General features: G+C 38.9%; 1 protein-coding gene across 2 annotated transcripts in view; it reads left to right on the top strand.

The window, feature by feature from the left end:
• mapk8ip1a (mitogen-activated protein kinase 8 interacting protein 1a) overlaps window positions 1-22,605 on the top strand; it is a 31,583-nt gene extending 8,978 nt beyond the window's left edge. For both annotated transcript variants that reach the window (XM_026174872.2, XM_080303732.1), the window contains 10 exons: window positions 854-1,420; window positions 2,851-3,399; window positions 4,585-4,815; window positions 5,257-5,332; window positions 5,426-5,592; window positions 5,680-5,783; window positions 8,563-8,673; window positions 12,140-12,210; window positions 12,379-12,477; window positions 13,584-22,605. In XM_026174872.2, coding sequence (XP_026030657.2) covers window positions 854-1,420; window positions 2,851-3,399; window positions 4,585-4,815; window positions 5,257-5,332; window positions 5,426-5,592; window positions 5,680-5,783; window positions 8,563-8,673; window positions 12,140-12,210; window positions 12,379-12,477; window positions 13,584-13,656 — 2,048 coding nt within the window. In that variant the 3' untranslated portion in view covers window positions 13,657-22,605. The remainder of the gene's footprint in view (window positions 1-853; window positions 1,421-2,850; window positions 3,400-4,584; window positions 4,816-5,256; window positions 5,333-5,425; window positions 5,593-5,679; window positions 5,784-8,562; window positions 8,674-12,139; window positions 12,211-12,378; window positions 12,478-13,583) is intronic.
• Window positions 22,606-23,087: the final 482 nt, after the last annotated feature.

Here is a 23,087-nt window from a genome sequence, read left to right as displayed (position 1 = left end):
AAAGACAGCATCAACAGTGTACTGTCAGTGCAGAGGATAGAAATCAGCCAGGACAACTCGTGGAACACCTGCTTAGATCTTGTTGAATTCAGTTGTGCAAATCTACAAAGAGCAGGGAACCTCAGAGTGCCAGTCGCCCAAATCAACTGATCACAGCCTGCACACAAAGATCTATTGGAGCTCTCAATAGCAGCTATTGTGACTTCACCTGTGATTTCCCCCCCCCACTGAGTCACTACAACTGATTTTAGGGCTCCCCCACCTGCTAGATCACACTTTAACCCCTGACTGTACACATTTTCCTGTTTAGAGGCAAAGTCAAGCTAAGTACAATTAGAATTAAAAATTGGACTAAATTATATATTCTTATATACTAATTTTATTTTATTATTACAATATGTACAAAGCTTTGCACTAAATATAGAAGTCTAAAAGCTTTAAAAAATAGTAAAAGTAGAAAACTGATAGTTAAGGTAACATTTTGTGTAAGGTCAGACTCAAGCTGCAGATCAAGCATACCAGTAAGCAACTAATGGCATAATAAGTCTGTTCATGCACTGTTAAAGTCTCTGTTTTCCTGAGTTCTTTTTTTTCTTGTTTTTCTTTGGAATCCGCGGCTGTCATCCTTTTGTCTAATGTAACAGTGGAATTATTTGTGTGGCAAGCAATGATGACGTAACAGAACAACAACTCCTTCAGTCAGGAAAACATCATGTGTGTTTTTTTCTTCTGCTGTTGCTGTAACAGGATTAACAGCTTACCATAGGCTACTTTGAATATCCCTCTGTATACCGTATATCTGATTGCCTAATACATAATCTGCTGCTTTTGTTGTTTGTGTGTATGTATTAAGGGGATCTCGCTCCACTAGATGTCCAACCAAAAGCTGAGGACAAAGTCCAGCACAGCACTCAGCGCCGGCCAGCACCCAAACCTCCAACAGCCAATGTATCCAACAGCAGAGCCAATGGTCAGGCTGCTGCCACTGGCTCAGACACACGAGCTCGACCACGGGAACAATCAATGCCTGGAGCTATGCATACACAGTCTTCCCGCACACTAAGGAACCAGAGGAGAGCAGGAAGTGGAGGAGGAAGAGGGGGAGGAAAAGGAGCAACAGTGATGAGAGACAGGGGCCTGGGCGACCTCAGAGGAAAAGATGGAGTGATAGATAGAAGAGGAGGACGACCGTGTGAAGAGTCAAAAGCAAAAGACAAGAATGGACATCAGAGGCCAAGGGAAGAAAACGGACTGAAAGGCCGAGCAGCTGATGGGAGAGGAAAAGGAGGCACTAAAGGAGGCAACAGAGGAAGCGCCTTAAAGTCGAATAAAACTCTGTCTAATAAGGAAGTCTATCTGCCTGCTATGGTGGTGCCGCGCACACCCATAGTACAGAGAAACCTGGAGACAACACACCAAGGTATTGAACCAAGGTTCACACCAATTTTTTTTAATAATCATTTCCTGTTTGGCAGTTTTAGCAAACAGGATCATGGTTTCGTCTGTGAAACACATTATGCTCTCTGCAGGCTCCTCTTTTTATTAATTTTTACATTGATTTTATTTTATTATTGACCTTAATGTCTGCGTGGATATTGGACAGGGGGTGAAGACCAGGTTGGTAAAAGGAGAAGAAGTTGGAGGAACAGAAAAAGAAAAGTGACAGAAAGAAAGAAAGAAAGAGAGAAACATGCCTGGAAATGAGAGTGAGAAAATCTCTTAACGGACCATCACTATCAGGAGGAATGTTATTATTAGCATTGAAAACTAAAGTCAGAGAGACGTCTGTGTTGAGATAGATATCTTTTTTAAATTTCTTTAAGTCATTACATTTGAAATGAGCTACTTATATTTCTGAAATCAATTAAAAAATATTAAGTAATTAAAAATACATTACTAGAGTCGACTAATGAAGGATTTCTGTGCCTGATATTGCTTTTGAGCCAAAGCTATTAAAAGAAAATCAGAGATCCAGGGTTACGCTTGATTTAAAATCTTGCATTAAATATATGTTATAGTCATGGTATACCCTTAAACCCTACAAATGCACCTTTTAATAAAGTTAAGTATAGTTGTGATGCAATCTATAGTACAGCATAGGCTCTACTGAGGTCCAGCGCAGTACTAGAAATGTAGTTTCCTAGAAATTTCTCCTTTTTTTTCCCTCTCTATTTTTGTTTCTTATGTAGCCCCCAATGGTCACCCCTATGAAAAAATTCTGAAAAAACTCACCCTGCATAAAAAACTACTTTAGAGCACAGAAAATATTTGCAGGTTTAATAACTGTTGCAGTGAACAGGAAGCCTATAGTTGTGTTGTGCGAGGCGGCACCAGAATGCTAATATCAACCTGATAGCCTACATTTCAAAAGCTTCCTAGAAATTTCTAAAGGCAAATAGTCCACACAATTTTATTTACATTGGTTGGTTCACCTGTATTAATTAGACTGAACCCCCACTTTACTAATTAGAATTGTTTTAGTATTAGCAGTTGCCAGGCAAATGTTCCATTTATAGCTACAGGTAGAGATATAAATGGGCTATCTATAAATAATTCCCCGTGTTTGTGCAGTGCACTACAATATTTGATGTTTGAAAATTATTCCCCTGGGCTTTGATAAATACCCAAGTATACTGTGGGACTATTGTAAATTCTATTACCTAAACCTGCAAACGTATTCTGGAACCTTTGTTAACCAATTGTTAGAATTCCCTTGATATCAGCTATAAAGAATATTGCAAAATAAAACGATCTTAGAGTATAACCATATGTGTGAAGTTCATCTGTGTTATCTAAAATTTTACAAACTGGAAACATTTGACAGTGATGCTCCGTGTTTTGTATTCTTAGACCAGAACCATGACAGGACCCAGGACAACCCCTCTGTCCTCTCCCGGTCCAGCAGTGAGGGAGGGTCCAACAGGATGTCCCTTAGCTCAGACACAGAAGGACCCCCATCAGGGCCTCTGCATCCCTCTCTGACCTACCGAACTAACCCTGACATCAGTGAAGAAGAGGGGGAGGGAGTTCCAACTCCATGCCTAAACTTACAGAATGATCTAACGTGCTGTCCCACAGGTAACAGCAAAACGGACTGTACCACTGAAACAGGGGTAGACCCCAAGAAAGAAAAGGATGACAATATCATGGCCTCTGTGGCTAATCAGACTGTACCAATCCGTGAAACTTTAACAGGGTTAAATTATGACTCTGTTAAATATACTCTGGTGGTGGATGAACATGCTCAACTGGAGCTGGTGAACCTCAAGTACTGCTTGAATGGTTACAACGAGCACAATGATGACAGTGATGCAGAAACGGTCTATCAGTCAGCCAATGAGGATGAAGACCCACAGTATGTGGAGGAGAAGAAGAAAAATGAGGAAGCAAAAAAGAAAGGTAAATACTTCTGCTAATTTTTAACATGCCCCTTGCACATTTCTGTTTTTAGAAAAGAAATAAGCATATTTTATGGCTACAAAGTGTAGTAAGGTATATCTAAGGCCTACAATCTCACATAACATTATATATATATATGAGTAATAGCAACTCCCATTTCTTCCGGGATTAAAACACTTTTTCCCTTTTAAAAAAATATAGGGAGGAAAACAGGAAGACCAATTTGCCACCATACGGTAGCTGGTGATCTGGCAGAAAGTAAAGGTCTGAGCTTAAATACTGCCGCTGCTGCTGATGACCTGGTTGCAGCAGATGGTGATCTTGGGGCTCGAGTTGCTGGTTGAGTCTGGTTGAGTCTCTCTCTATCAATTTGTCTGAGGATGAAAACCAGAACTTAAACATTGCTCGTACCTCAGGGGTACAATAAGTCTCCCAGACTTGGGAGATGAACTGACGCCCCTTGTCAGCCACGACTTGTACTGTGATCCTGGGTAACGTGAAAACATGGGCAACAAGCAGTTTGGCCATCTCAGGTGGACAGTTCAGAGGGCAAGGAATTGAAAGGATGACTGTCTTACTGTTTGAGGCAGGTAAACTGATGAGTTTAATGTGTGACGATGGCACAGTCATAGGGTCTGTGCGGGGGCAGACATAGAGCCTTGTCTTTGCTAAACATTTCTTGTAGGTCACGGTATTCCTCCAGCGGATCTGATAGATTAAGAGGAGGTGTGTGTACTGAACCTGGGCTGGTGGGTCCACAGGGTTTTGGAAAGTCTAGAAAACTATTTCTGAAGATTTTGCTTAAGAGCGTTAAGATTGTGTTGATGAATAAAGATGGTCATATCAAATACGGACTTGAAAGCTTGTTATAATTATACAAACTCTCTTTTACCTTTTGCACACACTTCAGTAAATCACTGCACCTATGTCCGATTTTAATAGCAAAGACTTTTGAGCAGAGATAAGTATCTTCTGAATATCAACAAACATTGAAAGCATGCCATGCTCTTATTGAATTACAGAAACAAGTAGATAACTTAGTACAAAACCTTGTGTAACACCACTGACCAGATTAAATTATGACAATTTAAAAAGAGAGAATACTGGCGAAGTTGAAATCAAACCTACACCACCTGCTCGTTCCTCTCTGCTCTCAGTATAACCTGTCTTTTCTACTGCTCCAAGAGAGGAGGGAAGTGGCGGAAAAAAGAAGAAATGAGGAAGACGTGAAGAAGAGGAGGGAGGAGGAGGTGAAGAGGAGCAGGGAAGTCATGCCAAGATCCTGCAAGCTGTCCAAGGTAACATCATCCACAACGTCAGAGGAAGAAGAGTCGAATGGTGGAAGAGCTTGTGCTCCCATAAGCAGAAAGTTCCTCAACCTGTTTGCCAAGAACGACAGCCAGAACAGTGCCACAGGTGTGTATTTCCAAACTTTTTTTCACACACATCAATACGTGCCATTGCCAAAAGATTTGCTGTGTTTCCCAGAATAGTAAGAAGGAGACTCCAGAAGACAAGTAGTTACTTTAGGGGAAGGTCTTTAACCCATCAGAAAGACTGGAGCAGCAAGAGCAATGATATGCTGCAGTATTGCTGCAGTATTGACAAGTATTTTGGTTTAATTTAAGCCTTCCAATACTACATTATTAGAAAATGATGCAGGGCAGCCATAATTTTACATAAAAAATGAAGCTTTTCTAAATAAATGTCAGTGGATGCTTTTTTTTTGTTTGTTTGTTTTATTTTGATTTGTTGCTTTTCTTTTCTTTCCTTGTTTCCCATTAGATGTTGAGGATGGCAAATATACAAACTTTAAGTAGCTGATTGTGAGTATAATGCCAGTGATGTGTTGTTCAGGTGCTGGCTCGTTTGGTGTGTTCTCCTGTGTTCTGGATGGAGTGGAGAGGCAACAGAGTCACAGAGCTGTCTACAGGTCAGCACACATGAACTTACACAAATTAACTGTGCCATGTGCAAAGAGTCACATGAATCTGAAATCCTGTACTTTTTCTCTCTATGGTTTTAGGTTTGTTCCTCGTCATGCAGATGAGCTGGACCTTGAAGCAGATGACCCTATCTTAATGTTGAACCAGTCTAAGGACCTGTGGTGTCAGGGTTACAACATGAGGACTGGGGCTATAGGCATTTTTCCCGCCTTCTATGCTGTCAGGGTGCCCAAAGAAATTGAGCAAGGTGCGTTGCAGCACACTGGATTGTGTAAAGAGAATTTCATCAGCTGCAACGATGATTAAAAGCATGTTTTCTTCTTTCTTCTTGCAGTTCAAAAAGATGGTTGGATTGAGAAGTTCCTGGTGCAATATCTGGGTTCCGTTCCGGTTCCCATCTACACAGGCAAAGATGTGCTGTGTGCTGCAATGCAGAAGGTACAAAAAGTAACTGTTAAATTAAAGCTCACAGCTGAAGTATGGACTAAACAAATTCATTAACATAAATTATCAAAATCCCCCAAGAATCAGATAAAATATTTTTTTTAAATAAAAAACAAATGAGATAAAGGCAGCTCTTCACACTGATATAGAAAAGGGAAGTTTTAAGCCTAATCTTAAAAGTAGAGATAGTGTCTGTCTCCCAAATCCAAACTGGGAGCTGTTTCGCCAAAGGAGGGGACTGAAAACCGAAGGCTTTGCCTCCAGTTCTACTTTTAAATACCCAAGAAACCACAAGTAGGGCTGCAGTCTGAGAGCAAAGTGGGTGATGCAGTACTATGAGGTCTTTCCGATAAGATGGGGCCTGATTATTAAAGACCTTGTATGTGATGAGAAAGATTTTAAATTCAATTCTGGATTTGGAATGGAAGAAAGCAGTCCTACATATTTGTTTAATATGTGCTTTGAAGGACATATCCTGGTCAAAAATGACTCCAAGGTTCCTCACAGTGTTACTGGAGGCCAAGGTAATGTTATCCAGAGTAAGAATCTGGTTAGACACCATATTTCTAAGATTTTTAGAGCTGAGTACAATAATATACAATAATAACTTCAGTTTTATCTGAATTTAGAACCAATGTCAAATTATGACTTTTTAAGTAACAGTTTAACGACTGGCAGCTTGAAGGCCTGTGGTACATAGACGATTAATAGAGATGGGTTAATCCTATTTAAGATTGAAGCATTAATTAATGGCAGAACTTGCGCATTTGAAAGTAATACAAGGGAGTCAAATACTTCTGATTTGAGGCTTTTTTTAAAGGAGTTACAGTGGTATTGTTGTAAGTTAAATGTTATTAGGAAATGATCCAACAAAAGAGAGTTTTCAGGAAACACTGTTAAATGTAAATGTTAAATGATCCATTTCAACTAACATCATCCTGCTGTAACCAGGTTTCTGTAAGTCAGAGTAAATCAGTGTGTTGATCAGTTATTAATTCATGAAGTAACAGGGACCTGTTAAAGAGACCTAATGTTTAATAATCCATTTTTGACTGCTTTACTCTATGGTGCAGTTGTGGATACTATATTGTTCTTTCGTTGTTTTATTATGTTTAAATTGTTTTTTACTCACTTTTTGGTTGGTTTTTTAGTGGTTTGGGAGACACAGTTTCTAAGGGAACGGGGCCTCGAGTGAATAAAAGGAGGAAAAAAACTGCGGATAGGCGTGTAAGACTGTAACTTTGCTTCCTGGTTCCAACTCAGGACAGTCATGATTTTTTTTTTTTTTGGGGGGGGGGTTAATACATTACTAGAAATGAGAGCTGCTCCGTACAACTTTGGATGGAGCAGCTCTCCTAACAAGACCAGGTTTTGCCCAGAGAGCTCATATGTGGTGTTGGTATGTGCTGTTCTAAATTTCATTTAAAACTTGGGAGGGGCATGGTGTCAACAACCAGATAGCAGCTTGTGTCAGCACGGCCCCTCCCGAGAACCCTCAATGTCTACATAAAATTGAGAGGTGAGGTTGAATAAACAGAGTGCCAAGGGCCTATACGTATGTGTCGTGACAATGTAAATAATTTGAGTGTCTAAGTTGTGGAATAAAATTGAGGCACAGGTGGCCAGGAGGGGACGGAGGAGGAATGCCTCCCCTGCACCTCAGTGACGCACCTGTACCTCAAGGCCCTGCATGTGTGGTGGTGTGATGGAGCGGAAGGGGGGAGGCAACTGGGCATGGGAATGAAAGGATTGGCTAGGGGCAGCTCCCCCGCTGACCTCCATGGGCACGCCCGTCCCCCTGAATCCACCAAGGGCAGGGGCCCTGGGTCCATTCACACCGGGGCTCACAGCAGCAGCACCTCCAAGCCCCACAGAGCATTGGGCAGCATTATGTGCATTTTCCATAGAATTATGTCTTCATTACTGACTTTCATTCAATATATTGAAAGTTTAGTCCAGTTTCAGTCAGTGTATTCACAGTACTGTGCAAAAGTTTTCGGAAGGTGTGAAAAAATGCTGTAAACAAAAAATGCTTTCAGAAATATAAATGATTGTTTACTGGCCCCATTCTGCAGCAGGACAATGACCCCAAACATACAGCCAAAGTCATTAAGAACTAGCTTCAGCGTAACAAAGAACAAGAAGTACTGGGAGTGATGGTATGGCCCCCACAGAGCCCTAATCTCAACATCATCGAGTGTTGTACATGAAGAGACAGGAAGATGTGAGGATGCCTACATCCACAGAAGATCTGTGGTTAGTTCCCCGAGATGTTTGGGACAACCTACCATCCAAGTTCCTTCAAAAACTGATGCTATTTTAAAGGCAAAGGGTGGTCACACCAAATATTGATGTGATTAAGATTTCTCTTTTGTTCATTTGCTGCATTTTGTTGATTGATGAAAATAAATGGTTAACACTTCCATTTTTGAAAGCATTCTTTGTTTACAGCATTTTTTTCTCACCTGCCTAAAACCTTTGCACAGTACTGTATACTGTTTGATACTTTTTATTTGTTTATCACAGTTTCTCTTTCTTTCTTTTTTTGTACAGAAAATAAAAGTTAAATTGAATGGGGTTGCATATAATTCTATTGTGCTTTTGGCATAATGACAATAAAGATTTTGATTCTGAAAAAAGCTTTTGAAGAGATGGTTAAAGAACATTTTCCCGATGCCACTTTCATACTTGATTCATGCGGGATTAGTCCTGTTAGACTCAAAGCAAATCTCGCCTGGCATGATTACTAACTAACTGTGTGTTTGTGTTACAGGTAGCATACAACAGGCGGTCAGCGGGTCAGCCTCCATCAGCCTGTGCGCTGGAAGTCAGTGTGAAAGGGGTGAAGATGAGTGTCCAGGATCGGTGCCACTCCGCTCACAGGGTACAGCACTATTCTCTCTCTTCACACTTTTCTTTACTCACAGAATGAAAATGGAACTCTGATTTATAGAAGGAATTTTTAAAATGTATGTATTTTACAATAAAGTAGTATTTGTTTGAACAGAGAGCACATTTGAATATTAGACTACTGTTAAAATGGTGCTAAAACCATTAAAACAAATAGTGTTTAATATGTACAATAAACAATAATAATAAACAATAATATACCAATGTTAAATCTCGCGACACCGTACGTGACTTAATCTCGCCTGCTTTGGATCGTGGTTTAAGGAAGGCATCCATCTCAGTCAAGTCGAGCAGCCGCCTCTACTTTTTTTCCAACATGCTCTTGAACACCCTTGAACGGCTAAAGAATTGGTGCAGCGTTTCATGATGAGAAGGAAATCCGCATTATTTCTCCAGAATCCAAGGTTTGACTAACGGACCTCTCATTCAATAAATTTCAGGTTTTTTTATTAGCAAATCACAACAGTATTCATTAAAAGTTCCTTTACATTTTAAGGTAAAAATCCTACAATAATAAAGAGACAACCCCAACAATCAGACAGCCCCTTATAAACAAGCACTTGGCAACAGTGGGAAGAAACCTCCAGCAGATCCAGGCTCAGGGAAGGGAGCCATCTGCCATGACCTGTTGGGGTCGAGGGGAGGAAGACAGGAAAGCTTAGACCTTCCTAAAGAGGTGGTGTAATCCTATAGTTGGAATAGACGCGTCAGTCCCCCGTCTTGATGATGGGAATTATGAACCCAGTCTTCCAATCCAGAGGCACAACCCCACATCTTGAATGAACATTGCAGAGGCTTGTCAAGCAAAACATCTCTACAGCATCCAGGGTTTTTAGGAACTCAGGGTGAATCTCATCCACTCCTCTGGCCTCTACCAGACTCCTCTACATGCCTTTCGTAAAATAAGAGTCTGGGAACAAGGATTAAGAAGATCCTCAAAGTATTTCTTCTTATACATTTTCTATTCAGCAGCTTTAATTTAGCATTTTCTATTCACGTTTCCCATTTTGCTTTATATGTATTTCCATTTTCCATCCTAATATTTGGTCTCTACGGAGCCCCTCTGATGACATGGTCCAAAAAATAAATAAATTGTGGCCACAAAATACTACTTCGTGGGCACGAAATGGGTATAACGTGCCCACGAAATACTTATTTGTGGCCACGAAATACTATTTTGAGGGCACGAAATACTATTTTGAGGGCACGAAATAGGTATAACGTGCTCACGAAATGCTAATTTGTGGGCACGAAACACTTGACCGATAACCGTGATCCTTCCCAGACCCTTGCAGTTGGTTGACAATAAAATCTATCCCGGCATCCAGGTCGTACTTACATCTGTAAAGCAACTGGGCTCTCAATAATAATATTTGCTACATAACTTTTGCACTGTCCACTTCCTGCTGTGACAAAACAAATTTCCCACGTGTGGGACTAATAAAGGTTATCTTATCTTATCTTTTCTTATCTTATCTTATCTTAATATCCTGTTTAAATGTCTCTCCGTAATAATGGTTCCTTGCATTGCCAGGCTTTTCAAAATGCATTTGTAGCTCATTCCCAGCCTAAAATAAAAGTCAATCATACTGTCTCTGTCCATGGTGTATAGGTTTAGCCTACTCTTATGCTTATGTGTCTACGCAGCTGTCCAGGAATTGTATCAATATGGTGTGCGCACGTTATCTATTTCATTGCCACAAATGCGTAATTCGTGGGCACGTTATACTATTTCAAGGGCACGAAGTAGTATTTTGTGGCCACGATTTATTTAGTTTTTGGACCATGTCATCAGAGGGGCTCCGTAGGTCTCATATCTCTACTTGAATAAATAATTAAAACAAGGATGGATTTTCCTCCTGGGATTTTTTGTTCACCATTTCACATATGCCATTTTAATTTTTAAAATTCCCATCTTTATTTATTTATTTATTTATTATTAATTTTTATTGAAAATATTTTTTTCTGTTGTTTTAGTCTTCAGAAAAGAAACTGTTTTCATCCACATTTATATGCTGTTTCTGTTTTCTGTGTGTGGTTTGTGGCTTAGCATAGGAGGGGTGGAGCAGTGAGTTCAGGGTGTGGTGTGTCAGAGGTTGACCCACACAGCTGTTCTCCATTACAGGGTCATTCCTTCCCTATTTCAGGAGGATGCTGAAATATTTCCTATTTCAGGAAAAGGCAGTTAAAAAGCTGCGCGAACAAAGTTTGTCAAAAACCCTTATCAATAAAACACCTCTCAACGTGCAACACCCTGTGGGTGGGTCCTTATTGTGGTCACACTGTGATACTATGTCAATTGAATACATTGAGATGGGTTTAATTTCTAAATACAACAAACCCAATATTAAATATTGCATTTTCTTGTGTACTTACAACCTAACATAACCTAACATATTCACATGGTTCATGATTTAAAGCTTGTCATCTTCTAATCAGAGGCCTCCAGCCCATTTGTCAAAGTGTCATTAGGCAAGCTACAAATCCTCAAATTGCTCAGAATGAAGGCACAGATAGAAGCAATGTATTAATGGCTGAATGTGGTTGCATTCTTAGTTAGAAAAGTCCTGCATAAGTTCAAATTTAAGAAGTTATATTCACTATCCATCCATCTTCTTCCGCTTTATCCGGGCCGGGTCACGGTGCCCCCGGGTCACCCTCAGGCGTTCCCAGGCCAGCCAAGAGATATAATCTCTCCAGCGTGTCCGGGGTCTGCCCCAGGGCCTCCTCCCAGTGGGACCTGCCAGGAACACCTCGCCCAGGAGGCATCCTTGTCAGATGCCCGAACCACCTCAGCTGGCTCCTTTCGATGTGGAGGAGCAGCGGCTCTACTCTGAGCCCCTCCCAGATGGCTGAACTTCTCACCCTATCCCTAAGGGAGAGGCCAAGCTCATTTTTGCCGCTTGTATCCGCGATCTCGTTCTTTCGGTCACTACCCACAGCTCGTGACCATAGTTGAGGGTAGGGACGTAGATCGACCGGTAAATTGAGAGCTTCGCTTTTACGCTCTGCTCTCTCTTCAGCACGACGGACCCGCTCCCTTCTCGCTTCACTCGCGAACAAGACCCTGAGATACTTGAACTCCTCCACTTGGGGCAGGAACTCATCCCCGACCCGGAGTGGGCAAACAACTGTCAGTGGCATCATAGCCCCTCTAGGTAGAAGATAATCAACTCTTAGTGATGTACTCATAAAGTTATCTTAAATATAATTGTTGACTGCTACCCGGTGACTTTGCTATGGGACTTTAGTTCCAATAGATCTACTGGTAGTTGATTTCTCCAGTTGTAAGTTACCATTTAACAACATTTTCTAATGTTATTCACTGTAATGAATTAATTTAAATTCTAGCTTAACAAAAGTTTCTAACTATGATGTTAATTTAGAGTAATATTCCAGAATTACATGTTTACATGGCTCTTTGTCTTTGTTGTTATCAGGGGGACCAGTGCTTCCATTTCTTCCAGTTGAAAAATATTTCATTCTGTGGTTGTCATCCAAAATACAGCAGGTGAGTCAAATGCTTTAGATGGCTTGTATTACAATTCCCTCACCTCGTGAGAGATTAGTTAACTTTTATGAACATGAATCTTTCCTGTGTGCTGCTTGCTCTGTTGTTTTTCATCCTGCAACAGGCTCAATTGAACCTTTGGAAATAATTGTTTTATTTGCACTGCAGGTACTTTGGCTTCATCACCAAGCACCCTGACCAGCAGCGCTTTGCTTGTCATGTCCTGATGTCACAAACAACTTTACATCCTTTAGCAGAATCTGTCGGGTAAGTCCTACTCTACTGTGTTCTGCTCTGCATTTAATTCAATTATATTTAAGATTCAATGCATATGACTGTCCTATCTATGGACATGCTGCAGAGGGATTATTACTTCTGTAGACACTAGTTTATAGTGTGTTACGATTTCTATCAGGGTTTCAAACTCTGACAGATGAAAGCTCTGAGAAAGTAGTGTCTTTTTAATTGTTTTATGGGGGGAAAAACACATCACCGAGGTTAAGTACAATTCACTATGGTCACTATGGTGTCCAGTAAGTAACAAGGCTGATGTTGGGAGGCTTTTATTAGCTACAGTTTTGTTTTCATCCTTAACAAAACAACATGGAGATATAACCTGTTTCCAAAAAAGATGTTAGGCTGTGTAAAAGATAAATAAGAAAAAATATAATTACATTTTTTTATTAAAAGAACAGTGGAATATTTTCCAATGTTACATTACAACCTTATCAACAACAAAAGTGCTGGAAGCCCAGGAGGCCAGTTGTAGTTTTAAAAGCTAAATGTTTTCATGCTAGATGTGAGATTTTAAATACCCAATTAATACCTATACAGCAGCATTTCTGGATTCCTTTTATGTCTCGTTATTTCTTTGCCATGTAGAGTTTTAACTTGCGTTAGTGGCTGATGGGAATGGTCTTCACTGGCACGATTTTCATGAATTGGCCTGCGAAATGATTTCTACAACAGAACTGTGTTAAATGCAGAAAGCTGCGGGCCTTGACTACTTGGTTAGGTTCAGGAAATAAAAACATTAGACAATAAAAGGTTTATAAAAGGATCGTGTTTTGGGTTCAAATATAACAGCTGCCATGTCATTCAAAGAGCTTTTTTCTCGATGAGTTCCCTTTGAGGATTCTCAGCAGCACATTCACACACATAAACACTCTTCTGTTGAAATATATTAGGTTTAAAGCTGATTTTAAAACAATTTTTGTTTATGTACACAAAATAAGTACAATAGGGTCACATTTTGCCATAACACTGGCTGGACCATTAGAACAAGTCAGTCTGGCTTGTAGCTTGTAAATCAACCATTTCCAGTGACCTGGTCTGCTTGGTTATGGAATCTTTTGTGCTATTTTTCCCAACAGGAGGGCATTCCAGCAGTATTACAAGGAGCACGTCGGCTACTCCTGTCCCACTGAAGACATCTTCATTGAATAATGCCTCCTGTCCATCCATTCTATGAATTTAATATTCACTATGTGCATGTAAGCCTGGTCTTATATACCACCAACTGGATTACCAATATATCTTCTTTGCATGGTGGGTTATTTCTTTTCTAAGCTGCATCCACTAATACAGCAAGCTTCTCCTTCTTTGGCCATATCACAATATGAATAATTCTATGGATTGATAGGGACACGTGGGATTTTTCACGCCACAGAAAGTTACCAATAGTTAAACAGAGATATTGAATATTAATGCATTTTATTTGCAAAAATTATCTTAATTAACTATGCATGGATATTGCATATATACAGACTACCTTCAGAGCTACTCTAGCCCACAAAGCCAAATCTCAGCAACTACAAATGTTGCTAGAAAAAATCTGAATCATCTTTCTGATATTAGCAATTACCATACAAACAATCTGGCACCATAGAAACATGTCAATATCTGTCAATGATTGTAAGCAATCTAATGAGACAATGTTTAAATAACAGTGTTAGTCATTGAATCACATAACATTATAGGAGCTCAAATAAAACACATGAGTAAAAGCTCATAAGATTTAAAGTAGTGGTCCTAAAAACTAGCTGGAAGTGCAGCTTCTGATTTTATTTGATTAAACAACCTTTGAAGTACATATTTAAATGTTCAGAGATACATATATTTAACTTTAGCTCATAAGTCCTGGGCAACAAAGCTTTAAGCAGAATAAAAATTTAATTATATAACTTAAATATTTGTTAGATTGTTTAAGAGCCTTAAAACTTAAGAGCCAGGTCGCTGTGGTTCAGGTAGGAGAGCAGGTGTCGACCAATTTGGTTGGTAGATTGAGCCCTGGCTCCTCCAGTCCACATGTCAAAGTATCCGTGGACGAGACACTCAACCCCAAGTTGCCCCTGATGCATCTAGAAGCACTAGATAAAAGTGGTGTGAATGTGTGATTGGGTGAAAAAGACTTGTGGTAGAAAGTCCTTTGAGTGCTCATATTGAGTAGAAAAGAGCTATATAAGTACCAGTCCATTTAACATTTAAGTGCTGTTTGCATAGGTAATCATGTATGACTTTTTAGGGTTAGTATGGAGTTCAATGAAAACAAAAATTTTAAATAAATTCTTCCTGAATTTGCAAAGAGTGCGCAAAAGAAAATAATCACTTTGATGATTGAGCAAACAACCACAAATAACATCACCCGAAAGAGACTTCAAATAGTCACAAAACAACTACCAAGAGATGCAAGACGCAGGTGAGAGAACGTTTAAGTGTATTTAGGGGCTCATAGTCTCAGGATGAATCTATGGTCACCAGCCATTAGGATTCATGATCATTTGTTTAAACTCACATGGCAGTCTGTCCAGTATTTGTATAGTCTATGAAACTGATGGGTGACACTACATAGTTCAACAAATGGAAAAACAAAAAAAATCTGGTTCTTCTAGTTAAACAAATCTAGAGATGTTACTGCTTTTCTCTTTTAGAGTGAGGGAAAAATTATCTGATGCCCTGCTGAATTTGTAAAGTTTACTCACTTATAAAGAAATGAACACTCTCAAATGTTTATGGTAGTTTCATTTTAATGGAGAAAGAATGACACACAAAAATCCAGAATAAAAACATAAAAGTTCGAAATGTATTTGGACGCCATTGAGTGAAATATGTATTGGATTTCCAAGCCGTTTTCTAGTTACCTGAAATGATGGATATTGGGAATGTCATTACTCCAGAGTTGAGTGCATTCTTATAGTAAAGTCAGAAACACAAGGAAAAACTTTTTTTGTCTAAGGACGGTTGAGCCATTCATGTATCGTTACCAATACAATACAGTACTTTTTTTGCACTTTACAACCCGACTGCTGCAACACTGGCTGCACGGATTAAAGATTTTACAGTTTTTCTAATGTTTGATGTTCACTGCCATCATCTTGGACTGTTAACTTGGGGTTAATTCCACAAATTCAGCTTCTGCATGTATAAAGGCTAATTTACACTGCCTGTAGCCCTGCTCTCAAAAACTGACATAGATGTAACTCTGTATGTGTGGCTGGTTTTAAGAAAGAAATGCTTAAAGTTCAAGTTTTTAGAATATGTGTAGCGCCATCTTGTATCAGTTACAGAACATTACATCATCGGGTTGGTTGGAGTCAACAGACATTGCATTAGTTTATGTTAGCTAACTAGTAACACAACCAATAACCCAGGGAAAAATAAGGACTGTAAAATTTTTGTGCTGCTTTTCCTCACCAGGCCTGAACTGTGCAGTCAGCTGTTAAAACAGTTTCTCACAAGGTGTGATCAGCACTATTTTATGTAATAATATTCTCTTTTCCCAAGCATATCCAAACTGGGTTTTTTTTGTCACACCACAAACATAACTATGTTTTTTACCAAAACACGATTGAAAATCTTAACGTCCATCAGCATGTCCATAGGAAAAAATTTTTTAAATCTCCACTAGTGCTGTCAGCGTTAATCTCATTAAAATGACGTTAATGCCATAACCGCATTAACGCGGAAAATCTCCGTTAGCGAGTAAGCGCGGGTCGCCCCGTGCGTGGGGCTGCACGGCATCAACGCATTAGCACGGTTAGTTCGTTAACGCATTAGCGCTGTGCAACCCCACACACAAGGCGATCCGCGCTTACTGGCTAACGGCAATTTGCCACATTAGTGCGGTTATGGTGTTAACGTCATTCTAACGAGGTTAACGCTGACAGCACTAATCTCCAAATTACGCTCCCCCTCACTAACGTTTGGGCTTCACTTTTCTCCAGTTCAGTTCAGTTCATTTTTATTTCAAACATATACATTCACCAACATTTCATAAAATCTTTCCATGCAGTTGTTTGAAAAGGCAGAAGTATATACTTATTTAGCCCGACCCCTCAGGTTTACATCCTCATCATCTAAATTTGAACAACAAAAACGTATACAACGCCTTCAACTTAGAACGTAACATCACAAAAAAATATTTTCTCATGTTCAACTAAAACTATATTTAGATTTGTTAATTTGCAGAAAAAAATAAACGTCACTTTGACTGCTGTCTTGGGTTAATTGCATTTTCTTCATTCTTATACTTATTTAAAATTTCTTTTTTGAGTTTTATTTTAAACTGGTTTATATCACATTCTTCACTTCTAATATTTGTCCATCACACACATTGACACATTTTTCCTGCAGTTCATGGGATTCCCAATCGTGCTTTGGTAAGAAACGTAGTTGTGCTTGTGGTGTGATTCGCATGTAGTAATCTGTTATGCTGTAAACTGTCTGGATGTGCTTGGAAAAAAGAGAGACTCTTTTATTGCATAAAATAGTGCCGATCGCATCAGCTGATTGCGCGATTCTGTACAGCCAGAGGAGGAAAAATCTGAGTTTCTTACTCCAGCTTGTCCGTCCAGTGAATCATCTGTCGCCTGACTCAAAAACAGACTCTCCTCCACACTGTCCTCATTCAAAAAGTGCTTTGCAAACCCGAACATTACGCCTTACAGTTCTATTTTCCTGTTTTAGTGTAGCTAGCCAAACATCGAAGAGCCAGGTACTACTAAAGAGACAGACAGTGAAAGTGGACAGTATATGCTTATATAGCAGAAAAGTGATCCCCTCAAACTGATTTTTAGCTTTAGTGCTTTTAGTGCATTTATTATCCCCTCAGTTATTGGTTGTGTTACTAGTTAGTTAACATAAACTAATGTAATGTCTATTGACTCCAACCAACCGACGATGTCTTGTTCTGTAATGGCACAAATAGCACTAAAAATGTTCTTTAAATGTTAACGTTGAGCACTATTTCTTCAATAAATAACTGCAGATACACAGACAGAGTTACATCTATGTCAGTTTTTTGAGTTCTGGGCTCGATGGTGTAAATTAGCCTTTATACATGTAGTGTTTCATGTCCACTTTAAACTAAAATGCACTTTTAGTACTTTGTAGACAGTGTTGGTCAAGTTACTTGAAAAAAGTAATCAGTAACTAATTACTGATTACTTCCCCAAAAAAGTAATACCGTTACTTTACTGATTACTTATTTTCAAAAGTAATTAATTACTTAGTTACTTAGTTACTTTTTAAAAACACGATTTACAACCTGAATAGGTGATAAAGTGATAGATCTTCAGCCCAATTCTACTTTTTCTGCATAATCCATCATACAAAATGTAATAAAATGGAAAAGTCTTTTTTTAAAACTTGTTTTATTAGTTTTAAGCTTTTAACTTTATGCATCAAGCAAAAATTTAATTATATGCAACATTCACTGACTGGAAGAAATTTGTTTAACATTTAAACCTATTTTCTGCACATTCCAGCACATAAAATAAAATATTTTTTGTGTTTACACTCAGTCTTTCAAATAGATGCAAGTAAAACACAGCAGAACATAAATAAAATCAAAGACTAGCGGTCCTTTTGCTCTATTTTCACCTGTAAAGCAGGAGTGGGGTAGGCGGAGGTTTACCCTGGTGCAGGTGTGCCGCAGCGGTCAGTTGAAGAATCCGCGAGTTTCTCTGTGAATTTCCCATTATGTCGTTGCGCACTAGGAGCTTGTTTAGGGGGGGGGTTTCGGTGTAAAAAGAAGTTTTCTTCCCACGCACAACGGACACTAATGTTTTTGTCACTTTTTATGGAATCAAACTCAAAGTAAGGTCAGTGCTTCCACGCTTTAAACGCTGCACGCTCATACTCTCTCCCACAATCGATATATGATCCATTGTTGATCTGCACACAGCTGTTGCCACGAACGTCGCACTCGCTTACGTCACTGTTGTGAGACACTCTCGCAAAAAAAATCACGGTTTTAGTAACGCAGTAACGCAGCGTTCCTACGGGAAAGTAGCGGTAATCTAATTACTGTTTTTGCAATAGTAATCCCTTACTTTACTCGGTACTTGAAAAAAGTAATCAGATTACAGTAACACCCATCTCTGTTGGTAGATAACTCCTTATTGGCAAGCACAGCAGTAAGATGTTTCTTGTAGTTGGTCACCATTTTTTCACACATCTCAGCAGGGATTTTGCGCCCACTCGTCTTTACAGAAATTCTCCAAATCCTTTAATTTTCTTGGCTGCCTGTTGGCAACTTCAAGCTTCAGTGCTGATTCTCTCTACAGATCTGATTTATAGGATAGAGGTCTACAGACTGGCCACTCCATGATCATAATGTTCTCCTTTTTTAGCTGCTCTGTTGTTTACTTGTTTGTATTTAGATAATTTTCATGCTTTAAGACCCATGTACAACCGCTCTTCAGTGTTCTAACTCAGGGAAGAAGGTTCTCATCCAAGATCTTACAGTACAGCTCTGTCCACTGGCCCACTCAATGTGAAATTGTTTTGGTGGGCATGATTAATGTATAAACAATGCAGGTTGAGACCAGGAGTATCTCCAGTGTACTGAATGATTGATTTATTGTGGTTTGTGTGCCATGTGGGCACTCAGAAATCTGTGGGACCCAGAATTCTTACTGGGTTGTAGGGGATCAAATATTTTTTTCGCTCAGGGACATGCAAATCAATTTAGGACAGTTTTTTTTCCTGGATTTTTGGTTGACATCATGTTGCTCTCCATTTGAATGAAACTGACATAGAAATTCAAAACTGTTCTTTTCTTTGTAAGTGAGAAAATGTACATGTTCAGTAGGGATTCAATTAAATATTTGTATGCCACTGAACACTTAGACCACACTTTGAGCTCCAGGAACATAGTCATTCATTTTTAAACAAACTGAATAGTTAGTAAAACAAGAAACTAGTGCATGAATGCTCTTTCTCATTATTAACATTTGATGTAACTGAGTGATACAGGCACTTGAGTTCAAATGATAACGCTTTATTTTACAAGTTTTATATTTTCCAGCTAACGTGGTAAAAACAAAAGACTATAAATTACAAGGATATTTTTTAAACCCCTCATAAAGCCCCTTTTAAACACTTTCTACTTTCCCCCATTCTTTCTTATTTTCTCTGTAGTCATTCACAACTTAAAGTAGGATTTAAAAAATAGCTGATCTATTCTACCTGCTGCAGTGATGTGCAATGATGATCATCTCAGTGACGTAACTACATTCTTCTGATCAAACGAAATTCTTTTGACAATCTTTGATTCAAGTTTATTTTAAAGGTTCCCCCTGCAGTTTCCAAGACAGTATTTTAAAGGACAATAAAAACAAAAAACATTTCTAAAACTCTAAACTGTGTATTTTCTGAACCCCAGACATGACAGTCTACTGTTGATGATCTTTGGAGTTCTTGTAAAGATGTCTCATTCGTCTTTTTTGCTGCTTTCCTTTTTCTTCCAAATGTGGCTCAACTTCAACTCTTCATGCAGCTTTCTTTGACTGCGCACTGATGTACTTGATGCAGACTAATGGGAAGGACCGCATTATTTTAAGCTGAGACATTTTCTGTATTGCTTAAAGCATACATACTCAACCCTTGCTAACAGTTGGAGCTTTAAGTTATCAAAAAGGAGGTAGAAAGTGGCACATGTGGTTTCACAAATGAAAGCCACATGTGCTGGTCACGCTAGGTGGTTGGGTGGTGTGGACACCCAAGTTTATGAATGTGATAACTTGAGCACAAGGTGACGTAGGATTTTGAAATTCATGCCATAGGAGCACGTACTAAAAATCCCAGATGAGTTAGAATCTCAGTGAATCTTCAGTCAGAAGTAAAGTTTTCTGAAAATCCTGTGAATGCAACAACTTAAGAACAAGGGTGATGGAGGATTTTCACAAACCACTAAATATCTTGGACAAGAATGAATCTCAGTGACCTTGACCTCAAGGTGAAGGCCAGAGGTCAACTTTTCTGAAAATCTTTCTGATAATCTTTCAATAATGCAAGAAGGAATTCACCCAGGATTTTGAAATTGATACGATAGGTGCATCTTCTAAAACTCTCGGGCGAATTTGAATCTTGGTGACCTAGACCTTAAGGTCAGAAGTCATTTTTTCTGAAAATTCAAACTTATGCAATAGGGGGCTCTACTAGGAGGCTGAGGTGGTAGCAGTGGCAGCTGCCAGCATTTTCTGTTCTAGGTGATGTTTCACTTTCTTACTGAGGTAAATCACCATGATACTCGCTGACCTTATATCACTTTTGCAATGGTGACTAAGCCTATTTATAAATTATGTTTTAATACTAATCCTTACTCTCTGACCCCTAAACTATGTTTATGTTTTGTAAGTGCAAGTTTTTAAGCTGTAGTTCATCGTTAATTGTTAATCTTGTGGTTTTGCACACAGAACAAAAAACAAAGTAAATGACATTTTGTTGCAGATTAAAATTACATGCAGCAATATTTAATATTTTTTCCAAATCACCAAACACGAACATGCCTGTGGCAATGTGACTCGCAGTTTTGATTCTTCGAGCTGTAGACCCTGTTTAAGGATTTGAGAGAAAACATTAAATCTAAAACCAGAATTCAAAGGTAGTCTACTTACAAATTTCATATGAGGTCAGCAAGTACAGTGTAGGTGTCCTGTTTTAGGATCAGATATCAATGCCAGTAAAACAATAAAATTCTTTGTTACAGTGAGAAAAAAAATCAAGGAATAAGTTTTCATCTAAAAGTTATTTTTTATTACCGATGCTCATTAAGGAAACAATGACAGTTTGTGCTAGTACAAATCTTCCTCTTTTTAATGCACAGAGGTCCGAGTGACCTTGCAGGCATGGTAATGCTATGTTCTGTAGAGCTGATTGGTCAGTAGGCAGTGATTTTATACCTCTCGATCACCAATCAGGATTTTAACCTACAGGTTAGATTCACAGCATAAGTTACCGTGGCGATTTACCCCAGTAAGAAATGCACCGCCTTCATGGTGCAAAACACCCAGGGTGAAACCTGAAGTTCCCTGGATACGCTGAAATCCTGCTTCCTAGTTTAGGCCTCTGGTCATATAAAATGTAGACAGCTGTTCTGCTACCCAGATGTGGCAAAAATCTACTTACTGCAGTTATAAGTTCAGGAATTTGAATCTTTGGTCTTCTATTAAATGTATATGGAATAAAACGATTTGAGCAGATTAAGCCAGTGGAAATAAAGGTGGAAAAGTTTTACACTATATCAGAGCAACAGTGCCTTTTTTTCTATTTTATTTTCTGGTGTAATGATGATGGCTTTCCTCTTTGTCACAGAATCGAAATAGAAACAACAGCCAGTTACAGACAAGCAGTCTTGTAGCTGTACAGGACTTTAGAAGAGGGACGGAGAGGGTGGAGCTCTTATTAAGGAAGGCATATAACTGTGTGGACGATCCCTGACCAAAAACAGATATTAAAAGCAAAAATTCTGGGGACTGAAAATAGGCATCTTTCTGCTATTATAGGTGGTGTGTTTTGCCCAAATATTAGGAAAAGACAATCAGTGCTTCATCTTGGACTCCTCATGCTGTCACTCTTCTTGTGCACTTCTGCAACTTGTCCGTGAGATTCACTAGTAGGAGCATTGCAGCTGCTGTCCTAACACAGTAATCTCAGTGATCTTTATGGTCCTCTTTGCATAAAACCTGAATTTTTCAGGACAACCAAAACAAAGTGGCCTGCATCAAACACACTGTGTCACACCATTCTTGGCTTACATGTTTGTTTCAAGAATTACATTTGCATTACACACAATATATAAGACAGCAAACTTTGTTTGTTGGTTAAGTCAAATATGTACGACTGTGGCTGTCATCTTAGTTGCATCATGGTGAGAGGCTGTACCAGAAAGTGCCCTATGTATTCCACTTCTGTGATTCTAACGCCATGGAGATCAAGTGCACATAACTCAATATAGATATATCCTGTATAGATGTTTGTATAGAAGTTATTATTGTATGCTGCTGGTTTGACAAAAATCTGGGTGTGACACTGCATAATATCAGTGTTGTAAAACAAAGTCAAGATGATGCTGGTGGTGGTTCTTGTCAATAAATCATGTTTACAACTTAATTTCAAAGCAAGACATGTTTTTTTCATAAAATATAAAATGTGTTCAATTCCTAGAAATATTTATTGCACGGAGTTTGTGTGCTACGTTCAGACCTGATACTTTTGATATGTATGTTGCAAGAATACAGTTGAATTATTCAGTTATGACATACACTTTTTTTCTGGTTTCCCAGATAGAAAGATAACATTGAATGATGTTTAGTTTTCATCTGAATCATCATTGTGGTCCAGATTGAAATCTCAGTGCTAAATAAATGTTGAATCAGTGTTAAAATACCGATCAAACCGACAGTGCAAAAGTAATGACACTGAAATAACACAGATTCAAAGTTGTCCTGTTATAATTGATTAATGATCTATTTACAGTTGACCAGGTGACAACAATGATGCTCAAATGTCATGGAATTATAGTTGACCAGAAAATTAAAGCTATTATCAGATGGACTGTTCCATCGCACCCCTCTCAACGTGGTACATCCCAT

This window comes from Astatotilapia calliptera, chromosome 7, assembly GCF_964374335.1.
Source record: "Astatotilapia calliptera chromosome 7, fAstCal68.1, whole genome shotgun sequence".
Taxonomy (NCBI): domain Eukaryota; kingdom Metazoa; phylum Chordata; class Actinopteri; order Cichliformes; family Cichlidae; genus Astatotilapia; species Astatotilapia calliptera.
Note: the sequence above shows the minus strand (reverse complement) of the source record. Positions and strands in the feature narration are given on the sequence as shown.